Source organism: Electrona antarctica, assembly GCF_951216825.1.
Source record: "Electrona antarctica genome assembly, chromosome: 1".
In the NCBI taxonomy this organism is placed as follows: Eukaryota; Metazoa; Chordata; class Actinopteri; order Myctophiformes; family Myctophidae; genus Electrona; species Electrona antarctica.
The window spans coordinates 44,963,065-44,989,900 of record NC_136806.1 but is presented as its reverse complement, the minus strand read 5'-3'; the positions used below and the strand labels follow the sequence as shown (position 1 = coordinate 44,989,900).

Below are 26,836 nucleotides of genomic sequence, written 5' to 3'. Positions count from 1 at the left end.
TGTTCAGATGGGGGGTCTGCGGACGCCCCATCCAAATAATAGCCTATGCCAAACACATATTAATTTGTGGGTCATGAAAATGTTTGAGAACCACTGATCTAATTTAGATCACAAAATAAGTCATATCTTCACAGCTTTACCCATTATTAGGCTATGCCTTCTCAACACACTGGCCATATTTTGAGCAGACTATGGGCACATGTCAGAAATGTCTTTATTAGGAACAATCCCTTGAGATGAAACATCTCGTTTTCAAGGGGGTCCGCATGTTATCCTGTTATTTTTTTAAAGGGCGCCAGATACAAGACAAGACCTTTGGGGAAAGGGTTTTAGCACACAACTGAGACTTATTTGAGACATGGGAAATATACATAGCGTTGCAAGTGTAAACATGAGTTATACCATATTTTCTCAGAGACCAATGCATTCCTGAGCATCGGCCTACAGTACCAAACTTGACAAGTTTGTCGCTTATTAATGCAAATTGTACCACGTGCACGTACAGTATAGTGGTTCTACACAATACGTGACATCATGAAAACAAAATATTATGATCTAAAACAGGCTCAATAGAAAGACTTAAAGTGGCACTATGTAACTTTTATTTAATGAATATGCCTATACAATTAAAATGTGTCCAGTCTGTATGGTAGAGTATAATATAACTTCAAGTCAAAGGTTCTGACCAAGCACATCTGCATAATATGAACTCTACAGATGCTTAATATGCAGAGTGACCTATTCCTCAGTTACCGGTAGTTTACATTTGTTTTAGCTTTTTCTGTTCTTTTACTTTGTTGCAGTGCTTTGACAATGTGTCACTTCTGTCAGACTGATGGTTTCAGATATCCGAGAAGTTTCAGGCATTATTAAGCTTATCATCTTGCCAGGTAAGGTCTGGACCCATGAAACAGCTTTGAAATCGGACACAATAGTTGCAAGATAACTACTCTCACCCCTTTGCTCCCCCCTGGGTTGTATTATTATTAAGATAGCAAGGCGAATGTTTGCATAAAGCAGAGCATGGGGTTACACATGTCTTGGTCAGGGCAGGGGCCCCAAAAACCTGCTGATTAGGGGTTTTAGTTCTAGACAACCATGAGAACTAGGAAACCATCAGTGATGAAAGAAATACTCTCAAGTTTTACTTAAGTAAAAGTATCAATACTGCAATGTAGATATACTCTGTTCCAAGTAGAAGTCCCGTAGTCAAAATGTACCTGAGTAAAAGTACAAAGGTATCGGCTTCAAAATGTACTTAAAGTAGCCTACCAAAAGCTAAAGGTTGTGCAGAATGTCCCAAGTTCAAAATGTATATAAATACAAATATTTTTAAAATAGCGATCTACAATATGCGCTTTTCTGATGAGTGTGAGCTTGAGGATTTTCAAATGGCCGGAATTAGCGGAATATATAGGGCTGAAGTGTGTTTTGTAATAATAACTTAATCTACAAAGTAACTAGTAACTAAAGTTTTCATAATAATCGTATAGTAAAAGTACAATATGTTTCTCTGAGATGTGGAGGGGTAAAAGTTAAACTTAAAGTAGTGAAAACCCCAGACATTGTGGAACACTTCCACCTAGTAGCATACTGCAACATGTTGACCGAAAGAGCTTTATGAGCAATCTGTTTTATTTAATAGCCTACATTTTGTTCAACTTAAAAACTTGCAGACTGTATAGGCGAGTCCACACAACCTCTGTGGCGTTTCTGACATCTTTCAAGAAGACAAATAGCTTGAGTGTGAAATCATTTAGTGCATGTCATGTCATGCCTCAGGGGATTACAATTACCCAACTAGAAGTTCAAGAACAAAATACTCAGTGACAAAGTGTGAAATCTGGATCAAATTAAAAGAGAAGCCTCTCTCTCTCTTTCTTTCTTTCTCTCCCACACACACACACACACACACACACACACACACACACACACACACACACACACACACACACACACACACACACACACACACACACACACACACAGGCATGTCACACGCACACTGAATAAGGACAGGCTGTGGGAATATACTGCTGAAGAATCACTGCTGACATCAGAAAAATGTTTTCCTTTACTCTGAAGTGGCAGGGCTCATTTGTACACTCTGGAGGTGTCTGTGTGTGTGGTGCACTTGTAGTTCTATCTTTGTGAGAACCAATTATTGTCTTCACAAGGACTGAAAAACAGAGGAAAATCACGGAAAGTGGGGACATTACTAGTCGTCACTTTTCAAGAGGTTAGGACATAGGTTTAGGGTTAGAGTTAGGTTAGGGTAAAGGTTAATGTTGTAGTGGTGACGGTTGAGGTTAGAGGTTACGGAATGAATAATAGTATAGTCAATGGAAATCAGTCAAAGCAAAGACAGAAATACAAGGTTGTGTCATTGTGCGTGTGTGTGTGTATGGGTGTGTGTCTGCCTGCTCCTGATTTGCGTGCGCGCGCGCGTGTGTGTAAAGGATATTCTGATTTACTCCTCACCCTCTGTCTGCATGACACAATGACAGCTTAGTCAGCCTGAGGGAGCCATTTCTCTCTAAGTGGACCGTTTAAAAAACAGGAAACTACTTCAAATCCCAATGGAGCACAGAGGAGATCAGGCCCGGTGATTCTGTACAATAGCCAGCACACGCACGCACGCACGCACGCACGCACGCGTGTGTGTGTGTGTTTGTGTCTGTGTATGCGTGCGTGCGCACCTGAGCCTTTTTCAAAAGACACCATTCACCAGAATGACACGCTAGTCAAACGGTGGGGCTTACCAGGGGAGAGAGTCTACCTGTCTGGGCACATCTTACCAGGAGAGAGAGAGTCTACCTGTCTGGGCACATCTTACCAGGAGAGAGAGAGTCTACCTGTCTGGGCACATCTTACCAGGAGAGAGAGAGTCTACCTGTCTGGGCACATCTTACCAGGGGAGAGAGAGAGTCTACCTGTCTGGGCACATCTTACCAGGGGAGAGAGAGAGTCTACCTGTCTGGGCACATCTTACCAGGGGAGAGAGAGAGAGAGTCTACCTGTCTGGGCACATCTTGTCGTCACTGCCTCCCTGCATCAGCTCCCCTTTATGTCACCACTTCAACTGATATGTAAATAGCTCTATATATGCAGAGCGCTATAATTGCTATATTATAGAATGTTCAATGACCGGGGTCTCCACGTCGCCATCTCTCCATCTCCATCCAGAGAAATGTGGAAGTGATGTGAAAATGTGCGTGCAAAACTAGAACACTGAAATTGAAGCTGATTAATGACACATTTGTGGGGTTCTCTGTACTGATTGGAATCTCCTTTTTTCACGAAAAAGAAGAAACAACCCACACACTGTCTTCAAATGCAGTGAAAATGTTTAATAGGGAACCAGCAACAGTGTTTTAATCACTTATGCCCCTCTTAATTCTAAAGCACATCACCCCTTTTAAGTGAGAGTGCCAACCATCCTTACTAATCCATTTTTGCACTCTGTTTAAATGATTTTCCTGTCTATGGCTGTGCCCCTTGCAGTTACAGATAACAGAGTCTTTAATCAGGAAATCCCCTCATCACATGCTCACTTTGCATCCAGTTGCTTTAAAGACTGCTAAAGCCATCAATATGGTTGGACTGTCAGTTCGCAGCAGAATCCAGGCCCTTATCCTTTGACTGGAGCAGGAGACTGTAAATCTGGCCATATCCTGCTGGCTGCAATCAGTAGAGACCCTAACTCTTGTTTTCATCCTTTTAGGCGCCAGTTGTGACAGTCCAAAACTCACATTGGAAAAATGCTTCTCGACTCAAATAGGGTGTCATAGACACGGCTTAGATGGTGAAATATGTCTTTGTTTAAAGGAATTACTTATGGAAATCCAGATATCCTCTTGAGTACAGAAACCATTTTCTAACCATTTTTCACAAAATCCTTCTCTAATATTCTCATATCTTGAAGAAAGAGAAAAGCTAATAGAGGGTATGCGCATGCATAAAGTGAATGGCAGATCGAGTGGCAAATCGAGTGGCAAAGTGAGTGACAAAGTGAATTTAATGTTGTTTAACCCATTCAGGCCTGACGTCGAAATTAAAAAAAAAAGTTTTCTAAATCATGACAATTTTCGGAAAGATTTGAGGCACATTTTAACGATTTTTCAAAAATAGCAGACCTACAAGTTCATAGCGCGCCACTCGGTGGCGCGCTATGAACTTGTAGATCTGCTATTTTTCAATAGCTAAATTATAACAATGTTTAAAACACCAAAAGGGGTTCCCGCCCCAAAATGGGTTAATGGTTAATGTGGTTAAACGCTAACGTGATGGATGCGTTCCAGGTATCAATGGATTAAAGTCATGTAATGCAATCAAATAGGACTTTTCTGTTTAGATGTATGGGCTGTCAAGGCCACAAAGTAGTTTTTTGCCACTCAGTAGGCGTTCCCGCATAACTTCCGGGTATGATGATGATGTCACGTGCATACCCTCTATTGTAACCTCCTCCTCAATTATCTACCTTGTTACAGGAGTAACCCATCTACTGCTTATGTGATGTTGGTGGATTTAGCTGCAGAAGAACCTAGTTCATACCAATCACACAACACTAATGCATGAGATCATTTTTGTCAATTTTATTTATCTTTGGACTGGTACAGGAGTCGGTAGGAGTCTACCGGTAGTTATTAAACAATATGCAACATTATACAACAATAGAATTAAACAATTTAGGGACACCTTGGCATCAAAACAGTTCTATTTTGTGACCCAAGGCTGATTAAAAGATGCATATCGTCAATGTGTCGGGCAGAAATGTTAATTATCTTGTACGGACAAGATAATATCTTGTACGGACGAGATAATATCTTGTACGGACAAGATAATATCTTGTACGGACGAGATCATATCTTGTACGGACGAGATATTATCTTGTATGGACCAGATAAAATACATTTTGAATGCATGGCCATTCAGGGGCTCCGTAGTATCTCCATATTTCAACCTTTCAATGTTTTTCCTATTGCGTCGTACAAGAACGTCGCACAAAAGTAGTGAAAATAGACGACCTACAACGAACGTGGACTTGGTCTGCTATTTTCCGTACTTTGAACATTTTGAAAGTGAAAATTTTAAAATATTTACAAGACCAAATAACTACTATACAGTACATAACAGTTTCCAAATCCATCTGTCCGTCGTGCGTGCGTGCGTGCGTGCGTGCGTGCATGTGTGTGTGTGTGTGTGTGTTTTAACGTTTAGGGCAGACCAGGTTGGACATAGAGGCGAATTTATAAGCCGAAATGGGCTTGTAGACGGGGGAATTCCATCCGGACCTTCCACCATTTGAAATCTCTGGTGTGTTGGGCATGCTCTGGAAACGGCTGAGAGAGGAGAGAAAGGAAACAGAAAAAAAGCAAAAGACGTAAGTTCACTCTCAATACTCTCAAGTACACACAGAATTTCAGCATTTTGGGGTTGAATGACATTATTTGACCAACTGGAGGGGTTTGTGTCACACCGGGGAGCGGTTAAATCAGTGGTTCTCAACTCCTGAACTAGGAACCCAGACTTCAGGAAAACTACCTCTTTATTTCAAACGTAACTCCATTTATCGGCCATTACTAATGCTCATTATTAAGCTGGTACCATTTCTGTCTACTTGCTCTTTCTCTCTACCAGCTCAGTGGCCTGGTGGTTGTCCGCCCTGAGATTGGGAGGGCCGGATTCAATCCCTGGCCGAGTCATTACGAAGACTATAAAAACGTTGCCCAATGGCAACGTGCTCGGGGGTAAATCCCTTCCGACATACTAGCATTATGTCCAGGTGGTGTAATAGCACATCATACTAGCATTATGTCCAGGTGGTGTAATCAGCACAACATACTAGCATTATGTCCAGGTGGTGTAATCAGCACATCATACTAGCATTATGTCCAGGTGGTGTAATCAGCACATCATACTAGCATTATGTCCAGGTGGTGTAATCAGCACATCATACTAGCATTATGTCCAGGTGGTGTAATCAGCACATCATACTAGCATTATGTCCAGGTGGTGTAATAGCACATCATACTAGCATTATGTCCAGGTGGTGTAATAGCACATCATACTAGCATTATGTCCAGGTGGTGTAATAGCACATCATGGCCGAGGGATGTCCCTTCCGACATACTAGCATTATGTCCAGGTGGTGTAATAGCACATCATACTAGCATTATGTCCAGGTGGTGTAATAGCACATCATGGCCGAGGGATGTCCCTTCCGACATACTAGCATTATGTCCAGGTGGTGTAATAGCACATCATGGCCGAGGGATGTCCCTTCCGACATACTAGCATTATGTCCAGGTGGTGTAATAGCACATCATGGCCGAGGGATGTCCCTTCCGACATACTAGCATTATGTCCAGGTGGTGTAATAGCACATCATGGCCGAGGGATGCTCAGGAAGGCTACTTACGGCTCTGTGTCTAGCTTGAAAATGTTATTTTTTACAAATTACCTACCAATGGCAGAGATTTCAGTCAAATGGAAAACCTCTCTTCCTGAACGTTAGCGCGCAAAAATAGTAACCACCGATGATGTCATCGGCACTCGGCAGGCACATTTTGGAGCTATCCACAGCCCAGCTCTGAGACACACAGACTAGACATTTACCATAACATGGTACAGTCCTATAGTGAGATTTAGCAACGACCAGTATATGGAAATAATGTTAAAAGATGTTACGTGTTCCCCTTTAATTCAACCAAGTAGTTTACACATACAGTGTGTCATAATAACGGCGGTTTAGAATGAAATAAGTCACCTGACAGAGGAAGAGTGAGCTGAGTGGCTGACCCGTGTGTTTTGACTGGTAGATCGTTGGGGGATAGTACCTAGAAAACAACATTAAATTGACCCATGGTCACATTTTACTGAAGGCACCCCTTAACCCTTATCCCTAAACGTATTTGCCATTGTTTACTATTTAAAAAACCTTTTCAAATAGCTGATCTACGAGCTCACAATGTGTAGATGTAGATCGGCTAGTTGAACTATTTTAAAATGATTTTCAAAATAATAAAAAATGGCAAATAAGTTTAGGGATAAGGGATAAGGTAAGGGGTGGCGCAAGATGGAGCCCATAGAGCCAAAAGGAATTGTACGTGTAACGCAATCAAACCCGTGAGGATGTTTTTGAGGGGCACTAGCCCCTCCTATGCCCAGTTTTGTGTGTGCGTGTGAATTTTAGCGATGATTTGATTGGCTGATCATCCCATAGCGATGATTTGATTGGCTGAGCAAAGTACATATTGAGGATAAAAAGTGAGGGCAGAAAATTGAAGACGCCCAATTGTGATTGGCCGGAATGACAGAAAAGTGAGGACGCCAATATTGTCATTGGCCGAAATGTCATGATGTATGATAAGAGCGCCCCTCACTTCACACAAGTGTGATTTTTTACTGGAAGTATGGGTACTTATGGTTAATTATGGGCAATGATGCAATAGGTACAGGGTGAAAACCAGTACCGCTGGCAGTACTTCAGTGTTTTTAATCTTAAACAACTTAAACATCCAAAAGGGTCTCATGACTTTTATACAACAGTTATTAATGCTTGAGCCAGAAAACCCAGACCACCCGCCTGGTGCAATTGAGCTCAGAAAACCTGAAGAAAATAAGAAAAATTGTCACAATCCCTTTAACACAAATCTTCTCTTCTAGGGGGGGGGGGGGGGGGGGGGGTCCAAAACCTTTTCAGATGGGGGGGGGGGGGGCGGGGGGGGGGGCATGCGGCCAAATACATATCAATTTGGGGGTCCTTGGCACAAAAGAAAGAACTACTGATTTAGAATGCATTTTTAGAATCGACCCTAAATGGGAATAATCTAACCTGACTCTGCCAGATGGGGCAGCAGAGAGTACACTGGGTTCCCCCCTCCTGCTCCCATCTGGGAACTCTCAGGCAGACTTGATGCCCGGCCACAAAACGGCCTGGCCAATCAGCAGCAGCTAGAGGCGGGATAGCTGCTGAGTTCCCAGATGGGAGCAGGAGGGGGGAACCCAGTGTACTCTCTGCTGCCCCATCTGGCGGAGTCAGGTTAGGAATAATCTGCCTCTTGGAACAAATCTGCCCTCTGGATAAAGAGTTGATAGAAGCCCTGGTAATGGGCCTCTTCATTATTTAGGATGTTCTAGCTGCACATTTTATTGTTTATAAAACAATCTTCCAGTGCTAAAGCAAAATAGAGGAATTAATAGGATAAACACAACGTGAAATCACTTACAGATGCTGGCTCTATAGCGAATGGCATAGCCATGGCACGACACATTATGGTCTTCAAGCAGCAGTTCAAATCGTTGAAATCAACATGTTCTGTTCATCTACTCTGTACCGTACATATTATCACTACAACCATTATGTCACATACCATATGAACTTGTCCACTTAAACACTATATATTTTTTGACCAGACTTGCCCCAGCTTCATACTTGTGTAAGTGTGAGCTTTTAGATCTGCTGTCTTCGCAGATCATGACATATTACCCAGAATGGGTAACTCTGGGGTTCATGTGGTTATAGCCACCAAGAAAACCCACAATTACCAAACAACAGCATTTGCTGGCTACCAAAACATAAGGCACTGGTTCTCAAATGTTTTTGTATCAAGGACCCCCAAATGTATATGGCCACGGACCCCAATCAAAATCTTCCTATACCTTCAAAATTTGTTTATATATTTTCTTTAAATAGCAGATTCACGAGCTCTTGTATAACTGCTATTTTTGAAGTGAGTGAGTGATGGGAAAGTGAGGGAGAGTCAGTGAGATGGTTAGTTGAGCTGTATATTAGATATTAGATTGCCTTAACAGAGGAGAGAGAGAGAGAGAGAGAGAGAGAGAGAGAGAGAGAGAGAGAGAGAGAGAGAGAGAGAGAGAGAGAGAGAGAGACAGATTATGACCATAGCAGACCCAACTTAATGGTCTCTATCTGACAAGGTCGCTGACAAGGTATACATTCAACTATAGCAAGGGTCAGCGATAAAGCACAAAGTCTTCTGGGAAAACCAAGAAAGGGCATACCCATACGGCCATCCTTTGGAGGACTGATTAACGACAGTCTGGGGACAGGGTCCGGCTGGGTGGGTGGGAGAGAGAGAGAGAGAGAGAGAGAGAGTAAATAAGACATTTGGTGATTTTGGGGGGGATTCCCAGATACCAGTGAAATGACAATTTAAGGACCTTTTTAATACCTAAAAACAAATAATACTAAAAAGTCCATTATTGCATCAAAAGTAATCAAACATACTATACTGTAAAAACAAATGTGTCAAAATAATATACTGTCAAATAATATACTAAAAGAGGCAAACATTTTGAAAATAGTGTAGATCGGCTATAGAGGGTATGCACATGCTTAAAGTGAATGGCACATCGAGTGGCAAATCGAGTGGCAAAGCAACATGCAAAATGAGTTTAACATTGTTTAACGTTGTTTAATGCAATCAGATAGGACTTTTCTGTTTGGATGTATGGGCTGTCAAGGCCAGAAAGTAGTTTTTTGCCACTCAGTAGGCATTCCTGCATAACTATTTGCTTTGTACGGTAACTTACTTTCCGGAAGGGGTTCCTTCCATCCACCTCCATGCTTTCACACCTACAGAAAAAACACACATTTAGGTTTTAGGGAAAGGTGTGCTAAATATGTACTGAACTACTGCTGCACCCATGCTCTACTCCAAGAACAATTATTATTTGGAATATATATAGAATGAGGTTGTTTTGAGTCACATGCATTGATCAAATTAAATAACAAATCAATCAGTCAATCAAAACCTTTACATATCGTTCGGGCAGAAAACGTGTCTCCCTGTTTCAACCTTTTATGTTTTCTACTACTACTTCATCATACAAGAGTGTCGAACAAAAGTAGTGAAAATAGCCGATCTACAAGCTCACAATGTGTCACAATGCAACATGTTGTGAGATTGTAGATTGGCTATTTTCACTATTTTAAAAACGTTAAAGTTTTTTAAAAAGGAACGGATTTGGACATACCCGTACAAGGTTTCCACCCGACAGCTACAAATTACAATGAAAACAACACATAAATAATACAACATAAATAGGCACACCATACTAAAACAGCCTAGATGGAGGATGAAGGCCTGAATGGGAACACTATGGCTATTGGTGAAATGAATGGAAACCCGCAGGTGTGGTTCTGACCCTGCTAGGATAAGGGGTTCCTCTTTCAATGGGTCATCTACTCTGTTTTCACTTATTAGTACCAAGAGTCACTTTAGATAAAACAATAACATTTACAGCATTAATACCAGCCGGTCAATCAAGCCTGTGTAAACGGTGACTGGGAAACCTAATAGGGCTTTATCACTAAAGCAGTAAGCAAAACTACTCAGTACTCAGCTTATTCGGGTGTGTGTGTGTGTGTGTGTGTGTGTGTGTGTGTGTGTGTGTGTGTGTGTGTGTGTGTGTGTGTGTGTGTGTGTGTGTGTGTGTGTGTGTGTGTGTGTGTGTGTGTGTGTGTGTGTGTGTGTGTGTGTGTGTGGATGCAGCTCGCCTCAGGGCAGGGCAAAACTAAACAGCAGCTAAAGCTAACATAAGCCATTGGGGCTGAACTCAGGATATAGGCTGTTTGCGTAGTGAAATACCTCCAACATTCTACTCTGACTCTCTGTTGTTGTTATTATGGGGAATAGAAAAGGGAAAGTGGGCTGAGAATGAACAAGAAAGCAGAGTGAGAGTGAGGAGAGTGAAACAGTAAAAGCTAGAGCTGGGCAATTAACAGAAAATATATCAAAACCGATTTTTAGAACCAATAATCGACTTATAACCGAATACCCTTTTTTTGTTGCCAAAGTTCTTCAAATCCCAATTTTGGGCATGATAGACAAAGATATGGCGAAAATAGCCAATCTACTAGCTCACAACGCAATGCGGTGATTCATGACTATAAAACCTTTGATTCTGTGAAGAAAATACCCTTTGTTTAGCCTGCAGGTCCTGCACTGCACCTGGTGAGAGCAGGAGTGGACCTGGAGAGACGTAGGAGGGGCCCCGACAGGAGTCAGCCCACAGAGCCTAGTCCTTCCACCTGCCAGACCTCCCAGTCCCGGCAGAGTAGTTCGGGAGCGGCGGACTGTGTGACCCTGTCTTTCCCTAATGGCACTGACCGTGGGTAGCTACTGGGACGTAAGTCGGGACTTGATCACCCCGGCTGGGTCACCTGAGTGAGGGGTATGATGTTGGGAGACCCGAAATCCCGATGACCTTGGGATACATCACTGAGGATACGTCCCAGGTGATGACCTTGGGATACATCACTGAGGATACGTCCCAGGTGATGACCATGGGATACATCACTGAGGATACGTCCCAGGTGATGACCTTGGGATACATCACTGAGGACACGTCCCAGGTGATGACCTTGGGATACATCACTGAGGACACGTCCCAGGTGATGACCTTGGGATACATCACTGAGGACACGTCCCAGGTGATGACCTTGGGATACATCACTGAGGACACGTCCCAGGTGATGACCTTGGGATACATCACTGAGGACACGTCCCAGGTGATGACCTTGGGATACATCACTGAGGATACGTCCCATGTGATGACCTTGGGATACATCACTGAGGATACGTCCCAGGTGATGACCTTGGGATACATCACTGAGGATACGTCCCAGGTGATGACCTTGGGATACATCACTGAGGACACGTCCCAGGTGATGACCTTGGGATACATCACTGAGGACACGTCCCAGGTGCATCCATGCAATGTTTTTTACTTCCTAGTGTTTTTAGTTTTTTCACAGAATCAAAGGTTTTATGGGCATGATTCACCAGGATCCTGGATGGCTTGATTCTAGGCTTAAAAAAATCACACCTGTGTGAAGTGAGGGGCGCTTTTATCATCGTACATCATCATGACGTAAATTCTCCATTCATTGTCAATGGGAATTTAATGTTTGTGTAAGACAAGAATTCTGATTTGCTCGTCCACATATGACGGACATTCTCCATTCATTGTCAATGGGAAAATCTACACTAATAGCTGAATATAGGAGGGGCTAGTGCCTCTCAATAATTGATGGCAATATTTTGTAACTCTCTATGGGAAAAATGAATGGCCGATTTTTCAGTGGAACCAGAAAACCACGCCCACTGCTATGCCCTATGGGAAACTCAGCAGTCCCCTACCGGAGACGCCAATGGTCATCAAAGTATTTGATGACCTGTAAACCAGATGAATCTGCCAATGCAGGGGAAAAAGCTTCATGGGGTGTGTAATTGATAGAAAATAAGTTGTTTTTGGACAAAATGATTCGTTAAAGAAACAAATTTCGGCTCCAGTTGACAGCTGTATTTTTCCTGTGTGTGTACAGTCAGTGTGTGTGGGTGTTGACTTGAGTCATCACTCTCACACCTGTGTGTGTGTGTGTGTGTGTGTGTGTGTGTGTGTGTGTGTGTGTGTGTGTGTGTGTGTGTGTGTGTGTGTGTGTGTGTGTGTGTGTGTGTGTGTGTGTGTGTGTGTGTGTGTGTGTGTGTGTGATTCAGAGATGAAGAGGGACGATGAAAAGCTGGTGCAGTGGTTTTCAACCCTTTACAGACAAGGCCCATTATTTATTCAACACTTGAGCCACATTTGATGAGATTTAGCCTCTCAGACCCAAAACAAATGAATATTTTGTTGTTGTTAGATAAGATTTTGTCTACAATTGTTTTACATTCTCAAATGATGTAGACTTCTTGTAAATTAAATAATGGTAAAATGGTAAATGGTGCATTTATATACCGCCTTTATCCAAGGCGCTTCACATAGATTGTGCATTACATTCACCCATTCATACACCGATACACCGATTAGGGGTTCAGTGTCTTGCTCAAGGATACTTCGACACTAACTCTGGGGGAGCCTGGGTTCGAACTAGCAACCTTGCGGTTACCACCGCTGCCGTAATGCAGGTGTTTAACAATGATTTAACTCTTGAGAGCGTAAAATGAAAAAGTTAAAGATCTAATAAGGGTCCATTTGGTTACCAACTCCGTCATTTAGCTGGGGACCACCTGGAATCCCCTCAAGGAACCACTGGTTGATGATAGATCATGATACTCACAGACTGCTGGTGGATGAGTGTAGTAGGCCCATGGACATGGGAGAGTTAAATGGGATCTGCAGCACTGACAACATACACGAAAACAAAAACATTCACAGCGTCTGTGCAACAGCATGTGGACAATTCATCTAAGCAACACGATAGTTGGTCAGCACTGGCAACGTAACAAAGCTGTGGATGTTGTGAACATACACAAATTATATACACATATTAAGTAATAAAGTATACATTATGTAAGGACCACTTCACCCATGTTCAATGTTTCACTCACTAATGCTTATTTTTAAATTGGTCAAGTTTTTCACTATATGCTCCGGGTGTCATTGGGCTGTGCACGGTTAAGAAACCCGTCTACCAGTGACATCATCAGTAGGCAGGCTTGGTTATTTCAGTAGACAGAAGTAGTGCCATTTTATAATGAGCATTGTTGAGAGCCAAATTATATGAAGGTAAAAGTGAACATGAGTGAAGTGCTCCTTTAACAATAAAATACAGCATCTAATAGTAAATAAACCACTGTCTACCTGAATTCGGTCCACACGGGGTATGGGGACTGATAGCATGGGATTTGGCACTGAATGAGAACAGAAGAGATTGCAAAATATCAGAATATAGAACTATACACTTATTAAAAAAAACTGCACCTTTTATCCAAAACAATAATGACTTCTTAAAACTCGCACAGTCCAACTACTCTTGAAGCCTTGGTTTTTACCTCAGCACCAGTGTGTCTAGAGTGACACCTAGTGGGAAGTGAGTGGTAATTGCAAGCTAATAGCAAATTACTTCATACAGCTGTAGGGTCTCATTATTGATTGATTGATTGAAGTATTTATTAACAGTATGCTGAATACAAAAACTGTCAACTGTGGACAACACCATAAAGCAATACACTTGTTTACAATAGGGTCCAAAATGTTCAATTCATCAGAACATTTAGAGACATACAAAATATACACTTCTATATAACAAAAACAGGAAATCATCATAAAAGGAGGTAAAAAGGGAAAAGAAAAATATACAGTGAGGGGAAAAGGGGTGGACGGGGGACTCAGACATTTTTACAGGGGCCAGTTTCAAATTGCAGCCGCCCGTAGGTGCCCTTTGAGAGCGGTTTTGAAGAAGTCAAGGGATTCACATGTCTTAATGACTGTTGGTAGGGCGTTCCACATTTCGGTGGCATAGGAGAGAAATGAATTGTGCCAAATCTGGGTTGCACATGGTTTGTTGAACTCCCTCTGGTGTTGTGTGTGTGGACTTCGTTGACATTAAGGAAGAATTTAGACAGGTACATGGGCTCCTGTTAGGCTAGGGTCTTCAAGGTGTTATTGTTGACCTGTATAGGTTAATTTAAAATGTTTGTTTATCATCCAAGGGCACAGGTTATCCACCACAGTTACCTGTCAGTTGTGACAGGTATAATTGTGATTTGTGAAGTATGTTTCCCCCCACTTACATTTACATCTATTTTTTTTTTATCACAAATGTGAGATTGTCAATTGTGAGAAAAATATACCCTCAGAATTCGGAGTCACAATTTAAAGTCCCAATGCTGAGGGAAAAGAAAAATTAGATTTAATTAAATGTAATGAGACTGCAGAGCAAGTCTCTGATAATTAAGTCCTGCCTGCCATACCTCTGATGCTGCTGAAGAACGCTCTCCAGCTTGGCAATATAGGCACTCTGCTCACTCAACTTCCTGTGAAAGGCCAAGCAAATAGAAATATAGCAGGATGTTGACAAACCGTACTTAAGGAATACTTGTGATCAAGGTATTGCAAACCATCAAACATGCTGACTTACTTTGACATCTGCTGCATTTCATGCTTCATCTGCTGCATGTCCTGCTTCATTTTCACTAAAGCTTCCTCTAGTTTCTGATTCTGAGGAAGTTGGCAATATAATTAACGATTAACTGAAGTTAATTAATTTAACTTCAGTGAGAGTGAAGTCCTGCCATCCATCTACTGTACAGTACCAGCGGCTTGTCAGTTAAAGCTGCACTATGTAACTTTAGTCTTCTACACCGGATTCCTGCGTAAGTGAAATATTTACCATTGAGCTAATAGAGCCTGCCTAGGCTCATGGGATAAATTTAATCTTGACCATCAGGTCAAAATTTGTCTCAGATCCTGTGTCTAGGTGAGACATTTCGATTACACAATCTCAATAGAAGAGCAGAGAGACAAAATACAACCACCCCAGTTACATTTTATTAACATACTCTCTAACTGTGTCTAACATACAGTCCTGATTTGACTTTACATTTTATTCATTAAGAGAAAGTTACATAGTGCCGCTTAAAAAACAACAAAAAAAGCTTAAAAGAAAAACAAATTTGGACAAATGATTATTTTTGCCAAAATGTCTAGTACAAGTATGAGAGTAAATTATTATGTTATGATAAGGTTATACAGAACACACAAGAAAAGGTATCCACACAAAATGGTGAGTATAATTTTTCTTTTCTTGTACCGTTACACCCGTGATTTTGGATATGCATGCATTATCCTGGATACTGTAGCTATACAATATACATACAGTAAAATCCTCAATGTCCTTTTAGCTCTGGGAGTATCAAAATTGACCGGTGAGGTTCTATTTTTACACTCAAGAAAGAGTCTGATTAACACTAAGTTAATGTAGTCCTTTGTATACAATACAACTCTTTGTGACAAAATCATAACCGAAGTACTTCATAAATAAATACACTTGGATTTGACTTACTCTCTCTTGGTAGTGACTTAACAGCCTCTTGGAATGCCTAGCTTGGAACATTAGCACCTATGGAAGCAGGTACAGTAAGGACAAAGTATTAGAGGCTGTATTAAAAATATAAACCCTTTTTCTTTTGTGACTGGTTGAAGTTGCTAGACTGATACAATGCCGTGTAATGTGTCAAAATGTATACAGTATACCTAGTGTCAGAGTACTGCCAAACCCTTCTATACATCACCACTTAAAGCAGACATTGACATTTCAAGATAATTTTAAAGTTTGTCTACTTCTCAAAGACATAACGACTACCTACGCAGTGGTAGTACTTTGATTCAACTACTTCAAAGTACCTATCACTTTAGAGCACAGCATGCAAATACTGGCATTAGGGCTGGGCGATATTCTTAAAATCAATGTCACGATTATCTCAAACTGTTGGCTCGATTCCAATTGTGAAAATAGCAGATCTTTAAGCTCAACGCATGGCGATGCATTGTGAGCCTGCAGATCGGCTATTTTTAGTACACCACCATTGTACAATTGTAGTGTACGGCTAATTGCCCAGCCCTAACTAGCATGTCCTGCACCCTTGGTTTGTATTTTGCACAACTATGAGTGTGAGAATCTAATAGAGGGACAATGAATGGAGCCAGAACAGAACCTTGCTGATTTCTGTGAAGTGCTTGGTTGCCACTGTGCTGATGTCCATGAACAGGGCCTTCACCTCAGCGCTGCTCTGTGTAAACAAATACATTTCATGATAATTGGATTCATGTTAGAATTATAATTCTTTTGGGTCTATTAAGCAGGGTAGAAGCAGTGGTGGAAAAAGTACTCAAATGTTTTACTTAAGTAAAAGTATCAATACTGCAGTGTAGAACTACTATTAATTCCGGAATTCAAAATGTACATGAGTAAAAGTACAAATGTATTGGCATCTTGAAATTCTCTCTATGCAGAAAATAGCTATTTTCAAATGGCCGAAATGTATATTTTGTGTTTGTGATGTATTGTAAAAGTACAATATTTGCCTCTGAGATGTAGTGGAGTAGAAGTAAAAGTATTGAAAATTGGAAGTACTCAAGTAAAGTATAAATATCTCAAAATTGTACAGTACTTGTAACAGTACTTAAGTAGGCCTACTGTACTTAATTACTTTCCACCACTGGGTAGAAGTGTTTTTAAATGCCTGGTAGTGCCTTAAAACAGTAAGGATGCAGATTTCATCAACTGTGTCATCAAATTAAAATTGCTTACTTTGTCAGTCAGGGCAGCAACATCACATTTGCCTTTACATATTAAACATTCCCCTTGCTTGCCTGAAAGAAAAGTGACAATTATATAAACGTGGAGATGGGTTATATTAAGAATTTCATAAAGCAGTGCTTCTCAAACATTTTCATGTTAAGGACCCCTAAATGATGTGTACTTGATGTATTCCCATCTGAAAATATTGTGTGCCAGAGGGGGTGGTAAAAGCTCAGAACATTGTATTGCAATCTATTAATTTGTAGTTGGCTATTTTCAAATAACTGACGTACAAATTAAGGTTCAATCACTTAAACAGTTATCAATTTTCCCTTTCCCTAGTGCTGTTGCCTCACAGAAGGTCCTGGGTTCGATTCCCGCTGGGGACGATGTGGGCACTGCGGGGCGTGTTCTTTAATTATAAAAAAAGAATAAATCCCTTTCCCCCTCAAATTTGAGAAACATTGTTATAAACGCTGTACTAGTAGGATATAAAGACATTTCTTTGTGGGTCTGCAATGTCATATAATGTCCAACAGATGTCCCTGGAATCCCTGCATCCTCAAGTTTTCATTAATCTGCCAATTAAGTACCACTGAGACAGCTTCAGTTCATTGAGAGGATGCAACAAATGGTCGATTCATAATTAACTATTAGGACTTATCATCAGTGGAATTTGATTGCTAGGAAACAGCTTAGGGTCCAAGTTTATTTCCTGTCAGCTACTCATAATCACACACACACACACACACACACACACACACACACACACCACTGCAACAGGGAGTAAACTGTGAATAGTTTATCATAATCAACTCAGTAGGCATAATATATGTCGTCCTATTGTTGTCTTTACCTTTCCGAAAGCAGGTGCTGCAGATAATATGGCCACAGGTGGTGACAGCTAGTTGGCGGTCACCACTGGGCGGATGGAAGCAGGCGTTGCAGCAGATCCAGGTTGACATTTCCTCTAGATCCACTTAACACCTGATATGGTGTTGTAAGTGATGATGAGCAACACGTGGATAGCGTTGCAGGGATTAAACGATATAATAATTGCTCAATGATCGATACACGTGTGGTGAAACCATCAAGCTACTGTTTTATGTCATGTTAAAGTTAAGTCAACTGAGTTGACGTGCACAACAACATGCTAGCCTGATGATGGCTAAAGCTAGCTTCACTTCAGCAAGGTAAGGGAACAAGAGTTCTTTGTGGAAAACCTACATTGCCTGATTAATTCTGACAGGCTTTACATACCGCATTCATCATTCTGTGCCGAAGTAGCAAACTTTTGTGTTTATCGATCAATCAGAAAGAGCTAAATTAATTAAATGATTTATTGTAAACAAGAATATTTCACCTGTCGTGCCTGAGTGAGGCGGTAGGGGGCAGTATTATTAGTACGTCATTATGTCAACAAGGCCTAATGGCGTAGCTTGACCTGTGTGTAGTCTGTATAGTAGCCCATATCTATGCAGTAGCCTACCTAACATTAGTAAACTGTGTGGTGGTGGGGGCAGGGGCAGGGCAATGTTTACAACATCACATTTGTGGGTGGTATATTTTTCCACATTAATTCATTTAGTGACAATTATTCATTTAACTTTTAGTCATATTTTATCACACAAAACTAGCAATGTGTGTTACCCCATGGAGCACTTTATAAAATACAAAATAGACATTGGCCATTGATAAGACTAAAGTGATACTAGTGGAGGTGCATCATAAGAATGAAAGATTGGAGCCTAGCTGTTCTATGTAGAGGAATCTTCCAGCCATAAGCAGCATTTTCATTTGACTTTTTATTACTGCTTGTTGGTTTACATGCATCTCATGCAGTCATGCTGTCAAGTCATTAGGCATTGAATTGGAAAGCGAGACAGTGTCGACAAGTTAAAGGTCTTCATCAGACCAACTTCTTGGCTATGAGGAAGTCTTTCAGTCGTTTCAGCTGCCAGTAGCCAACAGATAGTAGAATGGAGGTCTGCACCACAGCCCACCACAGCACATTGCTGTTGGTGTCCTCGCTGATCTGACGAAACTTCTCCTCTTTCTCCTACATGTAGGTGAAAAAAGTATGGGTCTGAATGATAATGGCGGGGTCCAAGACAGATTTGTTCAACTGGGATGGGAAACTAAGTCCCACACACACACACAGAATTTGAGGATAGCTTTCTTTCTTTTCGTCTTTTTTCCCTCTAATATTATAAAAATGAATTCATTCATTAAACAAGTTCAACGTTTCATCTCTTGGCAATTTATGTTTTGTGAACAAAATACAGTTTTGACATACTGTACCAAGACAGTAGCCTAGTCTACCGGATAGTAGTCTACCCTCAGCCATATTATTGCCTGTCCCTCCCAGGTTTCATTCTGGCTGGAGACCTGTGTCACCATGTCATTCCCTCTGCACTGAGTTTCCTGTCCCCCTACTCTCCTATTGAAAAAAAGAAAAGAAAAGCATAATACATTATGTTCCAATCACGATATGAGACATGTCTCCTTACCCTCTGGTATCCCTGCTGCCTCGTGATGTACGTGATCTGGTCTATGAGATGAGTGAGACTGTTCTCCATGGTGGCTAGATTGTCTTTGGCCCTCTCGGCAGTCGGGTCAATGGAATGCTCTCCCATCTGAACATCCAGATGAAGCTTCTGCACATGATTGAGATAGAAGAGGGTGTTTGCTGTGCATAGTATCAGAAATGTCAGAATGTATTTATTCTCGTGTATTCCCAATTGGAGAGATTGTCTCCACAGTGAACAAATCCTACTACTGTATAATCCTACTTGTAAAATTATCAAAAATGCCGTCCGTCCTTGTTCATCCATTTCTTCTCAGTGGGTTGACCAATCTATCTTAACTTGCACATGGGCATTGGTATATGCAGAGAGTGAGGAAGTTGATTTTGCACTTTTCCCAAATGTATACTGTTTATTAGTTTTCTAACTATATGTACAGTATGCAGTATATAGTGTGGCTGAGACATCAGCTGTTTGTGTGCAGAAAATGTATATGTCTGTATGCATACAGATAAATGCATTATTTTTAATTGTTTTCGTGTGCGTCCATAGATCTCACCAGCTTCTCTCCCGCAAAGACTGAGAACCTGGTGGAGTTGGTCTGGAAGCAGAGGTAGTGCTGACCGGAGGCATGAGAGGTGAAGGTGAATTTACCATGCTTACCAAAACGCTTAGACATCAGCATCTGAAGAAGCAAAGGAGACAGGGGAGATACTATTATACAACCATGTTTGTGCATTTCTTTACTGCTATACTTGAAATAATCTAAAAAAAAAAAGAAGAAAATATAGATACGATAAGTGAAATGAGCTGGGAATATACCCGAGTTTTAATGCAAAAATTACCGGCTTAACAGCTCACAAACCTACTACTAGGTACTAACATTAATAACTCGCATCAAGTTCTGTTTGGGGTATCTTATCTGAAGGGGTGGAACAGTTTGTGTGTATAAGACAAGTTTCATGTTTCAGGTTTGGTGTTGCAGTTTTCATCCCTGTACCTCATGGTTTGGGTCATTAATTCTCACAGTCACACCCAGGTGAGGGGTGTTGATCCTCGTCCTCGTCAAATCCCATGGCTCCAGCAAGAAATACCCTGAGGTACACACACACACACACACACGCACACACACACACACACACACACACACACACACACCACTGTGTGATACTGATGGTCAACATGGAATCAAAGACCACGATAAGTCTCAGTCTTCTCCCCCCTCCCTCAGTCTCGATCTCGAGTCAGTCACCCCCTCTGTTTTGGTCTTGACTCAGTGTTGGTCCCGGTCTTGGTCCCGGAATACAGCATTAAGTAATTGTATGACATTTCTAACACCAAATAAATGACAAGCCAAACCAAACCAGCAATGGTATTACATTAAATTATGCTGCATTTATATGGGGGGAAAAAAAGAGAGGAAAAAAAAACTCCACTTCTTTACACCTGTAAACCTGGGATGGATCTGGTTCTGATTCATTGTATAGATTGACTCTGAAAGATATATCAAAGCCCAAATTTCATATTGTATTAGCCACATGACTGTGAAACTTTACTGTACTTCACTGTATATGATAGCACTAATACATGTACAAGTTGTAGATGTAATGGAGTCTGTGTAATACTGTACACCAATGTGCTGTGCTTTCAATTATTATGACACATGGTGTTATTGCTGAAACATGCGGAATGCAAAATACACCCCCAAGACTTACCAGTCACTAGCATGTCCTCAGGAATCTCCTCAATGATACATTTCTCTTCCTGCTCTCCCAGATCAAAATACATGGCTGCTGTCAGCACTAGGTAACACTGAAGTACAAAACCAATGCCTCGCAAACCCATTCTGATGCACTAGAAAGAATGAGTACACTACAAAGAATTATACACCTAAATGACTAGCCTACACGTCACACTACACAAACTGTTCCTCTTATCTGCTGTGTCCAAAATGTGCTATGCTAGATATTTTCTTTGTTGTTGTTTGTTTCACTCCTAGCCATCTGGTAAATAAAAGCCTTGGGTATAGATAGAAGTAGCTGTATGCTGTTGAGTGCCTCGTAGTCAATGCAGTGGAGGCTATTGCTTGGAACATGAGGCTGACAGAAAAGAAAAGAAAAAAATACTACTGATGTGTGAGAACATGACAGGTGTTGCTTTCAGTGACAACGGTGTCTGTAACTGGTTCACTCAGTCAGCAGCCAATAGAAGTTTGCTGAAACATGCCAGATTATTTGGCCTCTGGTAGAAATCTGTCAATACTCCTTGAGACAGGGTGTCTCTCTCTCACGCACTCTCTCTTGAAAATATGTTCTATATTGTTACATGCATGTACGTATTAGGAGACATACAATCTGCCAACCATAGCAGGCCACTCATAGAGTAAACTACTAACTATACTGCAAGCTATCCTTCTCATAGCATTTGCAAATGTGTAGTACCTCAAGGATCTCGTTTTTCCTCCTACTCTTCTCTAATAAATAAAATCACACCCGTGTGAAGTGAGGGGCGCTCTTATCATTATACATCATCTCATGAACAACTGAATTTATGTGATTGGTTAGCCGATTTGATCGCCTACATATGACGTACATTTTCCCTACATTGTCAATGGCATTTAATGTCCGTCATATTTGACGGACATAATATGACCTAATTTCTCCTGTCAATGGCAAAAATCAGACGTGTGTGGACAGAAGCATAACATACGGTAAATACATACTGTACAACATGGTCCCTTTGACAACATTGGATGAGGTCACTTATAAAGAACTCCCACTCGACTGTAATGAACCCATCTCACATTTAGCATCTGTAAATGCTGTCAGCCCTCAAACCACATAACCCCGTAAGCCTTATCTACTGTATGACCGTGTTGTGCAGAGACATGGCTAATCTACAAGTTGTAAGCTACTGTATATAATAGGTTTGCCTTTTTTGTGCTTTTTGAGTGGTGTAAACCACTCCTACAACTGGCTTTGTTAGTTTACGTGTCTGTCTGTCTGTGCTCAAAAAATGAGCACGGTTGCTACGGTCACCCAGTTCACACGGGTGTGATTTCATTACGTCAGACATTACGTCAGACCACAGCTGATCAGTCTATATAAGACCTTACACCACTCAGTTCACACGGGTGTGATTTGTTTCTAAATGTTTTGATAATGACATGCCCAAAATAGGACTTTGAGGGTTAAAGTGGTCAAACGTAAAAGTCCCATTTATGTTCAGTTATGGTACCAAGTGAAATGCACAAGTCCCTTTATATCCCGTCTGTCTGTCTGTCCGTTCACAAAGGTTTGTCGACCACTAGGGCGTGAAGCATTCTAACCCGTCAGAGCTTTAGTTCCTGTTTTTCTTTGTGATATAGCAGTGATTTTCACTTGAGTCTGGAGAACCCCAGGGGTCTTTCAGGAAGTTTCCAGCCAAATGAGTGGGTTGATTTAGCTATAATTCAATGCACTGATTTTTCGGTTTGAAAACCCTTGAAATATTATACAATATGTGTTCTCTGTCACAAGTCAAGGGAATTTCTCAAATCATTGGCAAATGTATCTGTTTAATACACTGTCTTACCCCATGTTGACCAGAAAAAGAACAATGGTGTCTGTTATGTGCATCATATGAAAGTGCTTTAGTGTGGGTGGTGCAGTACTACTGGGCAGCTGTGGAGGTCAACCGGTAGGCTCTGCCAGTGGAGAGAGCTCTTATACAGATATTAATAAGGCTAGATACAGTTTATTTGTAAATATGCAGTGGGTAGAAGTAAGAAGTGTTGTGTACCACGGTGTACCATGTCACTGTTGCGCAGCTGCACGCACGCATGCACACACGCGTGCACACACACACACACACACACACACAGGAGGGATTGTACAGTACAGTACATTACAGTACAGTACAGCACGAGTACAGTACAGCACCACTCAGTTCAGATGGGTCTGAATTTTTTGTTTGTTCAGATTGGTCACACGATACTTATACACTGTGTGTGTGTGTGTGTGTGTGTGTGTGTGTGTGTGTGTGTGTGTGTGTGTGTGTGTGTGTGTGTGTGTGTGTGTGTGTGTGTGTGTGTGTGTGTGTGTGTGTGTGTGTGTGTGTGTGTGTGTGTGTGTGTGTGTGTGTGTGTGTGTGTGTGTGTGTGTGTGTATTTAATTACCTATCCATACACCAAATCAAAACAATGCCTCAAAAAAAGACCTACTTCAACACAACCAGAATGTTGTACAAGACAAAATATAAAGAATAATAATAAAAATCACACCCGTGTGAACTGAGTGGTGCAACTACACATTTATTGTACGTCAGTGACGTCACATACTAACCATAGCAACCATGCTTGTTTCTTTGGTACGAACAAACACGGGTATACGGGTACAAAGCCAGTTGTTGGAGTGGTTTGTACCACTCAAAAATAACAGTGGGGGCTGACGCACTGTAAGACCCACACCAGATATGACAACATTCTATAGGTTTCGTATTCAAGTTGTATTTATTTGAATTAACAGGTACAGGTACAACCTACTACCTTTTTGGTAGTAGGTTGTGTTGTCCTACTGTAGTTATTACTTTGTACTATGTTGTTGTTCTTTAAAGGGACAGTTCACAAAAAAAAATGCCTTTTTTTTTTCTCACCCCATGGAGACTTGAATTCATGGATATGTTTTGTTTTTGTCACATTCCTAAGCCAACAATTTGATGACCAGCAGTGGTTCTCTATGGAGACACACAGGGGAGCTCTTTGTGTCTCCATAGGGAAAATGGATGACAGATGGTCATAAAACTATTGGCTTAGGAATGAGACAAAAACTAAAAAACATCCATGAATTAAGATCTCAGAGGGTGAGTAAATAAAATTAATAAATCAATCATTTTGGGGTGAACTATACCTTTTAAGGCAAGCACTGTAATTCCATGATCACTTACCCTATTGATGTTATATTAATTGTTAATGATAATTGATAACCCTTACACCTGGAGGAGAGGCTTCAAGGCTGCCACACCCACGATACTGTCAAAGAAAGCTCCACCCGAATGCCGGTCCTTCTCGTCTCATTGAGAGAGGTGATCATGTTTGAGAGCAACACATAATTTGGCTGGGTACCCCCAGAAATGCTTTGGCCGTGTCTCGTGTATTTGTATTTGGGGATTTTCTTGGCCTACAGTGCCAATGGGACACTGCCAACAATGACAGAAAGAAAGGGAACTAGGGCACAGGTCTCCACCAGGGCAGGTCAGGTTGTGGCCTCCTGGTGGTGCTATAATAGGCCAATGTGAAAAGGGTGCCATTTCTTCTTACGCCTTGGATGGCAATTGGTTGATTTGAGGCATTTTGTTCCAAAAATGTGTTTTGCAAAAATCCACCTGTTGGCGCTGTAACAGGCCAATGTGAAAAGGGTGGGATATATTCCTCAGCCTAGTAGGAAACTCTGTGAAAGATTTCACGTAAATTGCACGCTCCGTTCATGATTCCGTTCATGAGGCTTTTTGTTCAAAACGGGCCAATCCTGCAAACTTTGAAAGCCAATGTTAGCCAATTAGGATGGAATCTGAAATATCGGACAGATCCGTCTTGAACACATGACTATAGAGATGGTGTGTAACGATTTGCGGGACTTTAGGACAGAGTAATGATTTTCAAAAGTCGGCTTCCTGGTGGTGCTATAACAAGCCGTTCTGGAAAATTTGGGGCAGAGGTTCATCGTTGGCATCCAGGGGGTGTGCGTGCAAAATTTGGCATTGACAGGGTTAACGCTGCCGGAGGTTAGCTGGTAACAGACGGACGGACGAACACACAGATGGACGGACTCTCACACACACACACACACACACACACACGGACGGACAGAATGCAAAACATACTCTCTCCCCATGCCTTCGGCCTGGTGGAGACAATAATGACTAGTTACAGGAAGGCGTCAGTCCATTCCCGAAGACAGCCATAGCATTCAGCTTGCTGTTTGACGTTTGCTCCGCATGTGTCCTTCAGCCACTCCCGAAAGCTCTCCTCGTCTTTCTTCAGCAGCAGGAACTGCCCAAGGACAACATAAGCCTTGTTAAAGTGCTTCTCTTCTAGTCTTTTCCCAAGTGCGTCCCCAATGCCTGCTAGTGACATGACAGTTTTGTCCCCCATTGGTTCTGCCACAAAATCTCTGTGTTTCTGGGATGTTGATGACATGACTGCCTTCAGTTGCTTGTAAATTGCTTGCATTTCTCTTTAAGAAGACCTTTGATAGTAATGAGTGGAGATAAATTAGCTGTCCTTAATTTATTCAAAACATGGATATCAAGTTGATGATGTCAGTCTTGCCCAAATATGGAGTTGCATTGAACTCTATATTTGGATGGTGGATCTGAGCTAATATGACAAGATGTGACAAATATTTAGAGATTGACTTCCTTGTCTACTGGCAGAGGGCCATGAAATGTGATGCTGGTGTAGTGGACAGACACATGTGATGCCGCGGCCAGACATGAGTAAGCCACAGGCAGACAAAGAGTTGGTGGAGATACATACGGACCATTATGGACAAACACCCTACAACTGTAAATCTTAAGGTGGCCTTACACTAGCCGATTTTTTTCAATCTGAAATCTGATAGCACCACACACTATAGGATAATCGGAGCGGGGCAGAGCAAATATCAAACATTCTTGATGTTGATCGGGCCGATCGCGCTTTGAGCGGCCCCGAGTAGATCGATTGAGTCGGGCACCCCCCGAGCGTCAAAAAATGCCCGATTATCGGCTAGTGTAAGGCCACCCTTAGTGAGGCCAGGCATTTGTCATTTGATGAATGTTTTTCATTGCATCCGATGCTATGTTGTATGTTCCCTGGTAAAGATTTTGATACAGTATATATACTGTAGTACAGTACCTGTGGCATATCCGATTTGCATGATAGACCATGGGAAGTTGGCGAGATGTTCTGCATCCCTTTTTCTGCACATTACATGATTTGATTTGTAGCAAGGCATTGTATTGTAGGCCAAGCTCTAACAGAGCCATGATTCCTGGATTTCTGGGTAGATTAGGATGGATTATCTATAATTCTCTGCGTGCATGTGGCCGTGCGTGCATGTGTGTGTTGTGTGTCATTTTTCTGCCCATTGACCTCCTTGACCTGGGACTACCAAATTGCATGTCAGATATTGAGTTAGAGATCTAATATGGGCATATTTGCCTATAGCCTGGCCAGACTAATAAGGACTGCGTAGACATACTGGTTCCTGATTGGTCCCTCAGTACTTCAGAGGGAGTG

General features: G+C 41.5%; 4 protein-coding genes across 4 annotated transcripts in view; 1 reads left to right on the top strand and 3 right to left on the bottom strand.

Moving 5' to 3' along the window:
• Positions 1 to 4,580: 4,580 nt before the first annotated feature.
• rnf212 (ring finger protein 212) lies at positions 4,581 to 18,048 on the bottom strand. The gene is made up of 12 exons (XM_079499373.1): positions 17,910 to 18,048; positions 17,063 to 17,124; positions 16,467 to 16,541; positions 15,815 to 15,871; positions 14,891 to 14,970; positions 14,724 to 14,786; positions 13,612 to 13,661; positions 13,088 to 13,151; positions 9,559 to 9,601; positions 9,028 to 9,082; positions 6,770 to 6,839; positions 4,581 to 5,342 (listed from the first exon to the last, which is right to left on the bottom strand). Exons 1-12 carry the CDS (start codon positions 18,016 to 18,018, stop codon positions 5,210 to 5,212), a joined length of 861 nt encoding a protein of 286 aa, XP_079355499.1. The 5' UTR covers positions 18,019 to 18,048; the 3' UTR covers positions 4,581 to 5,209.
• Positions 18,049 to 18,141: 93 nt separating this feature from the next.
• maea (macrophage erythroblast attacher, E3 ubiquitin ligase) overlaps positions 18,142 to 26,836 on the top strand; it is a 119,206-nt gene continuing 110,511 nt past the window's right edge. Inside the window, exons 1-3 of the mRNA XM_079499334.1 lie at positions 18,142 to 18,246; positions 20,131 to 20,222; positions 20,550 to 20,678. The gene's annotated coding sequence lies outside the window, so the exon portion shown is untranslated. The remainder of the gene's footprint in view (positions 18,247 to 20,130; positions 20,223 to 20,549; positions 20,679 to 26,836) is intronic.
• LOC306922028 (transmembrane emp24 domain-containing protein 11) lies at positions 18,963 to 21,423 on the bottom strand (the record flags this gene model as incomplete). The annotated part of the gene is made up of 5 exons (XM_079499380.1): positions 18,963 to 19,112; positions 19,564 to 19,710; positions 20,138 to 20,263; positions 20,579 to 20,673; positions 21,294 to 21,423. The coding sequence occupies 5 exons, from the start codon at positions 21,421 to 21,423 to the stop codon at positions 18,963 to 18,965; spliced, it is 648 nt and encodes a 215-aa protein (XP_079355506.1).
• Positions 25,481 to 25,753, bottom strand: LOC306923727 (barrier-to-autointegration factor-like; the record flags this gene model as incomplete). The annotated part of the gene is made up of 1 exon (XM_079501999.1): positions 25,481 to 25,753. The coding sequence occupies one exon, from the start codon at positions 25,751 to 25,753 to the stop codon at positions 25,481 to 25,483; it is 273 nt and encodes a 90-aa protein (XP_079358125.1).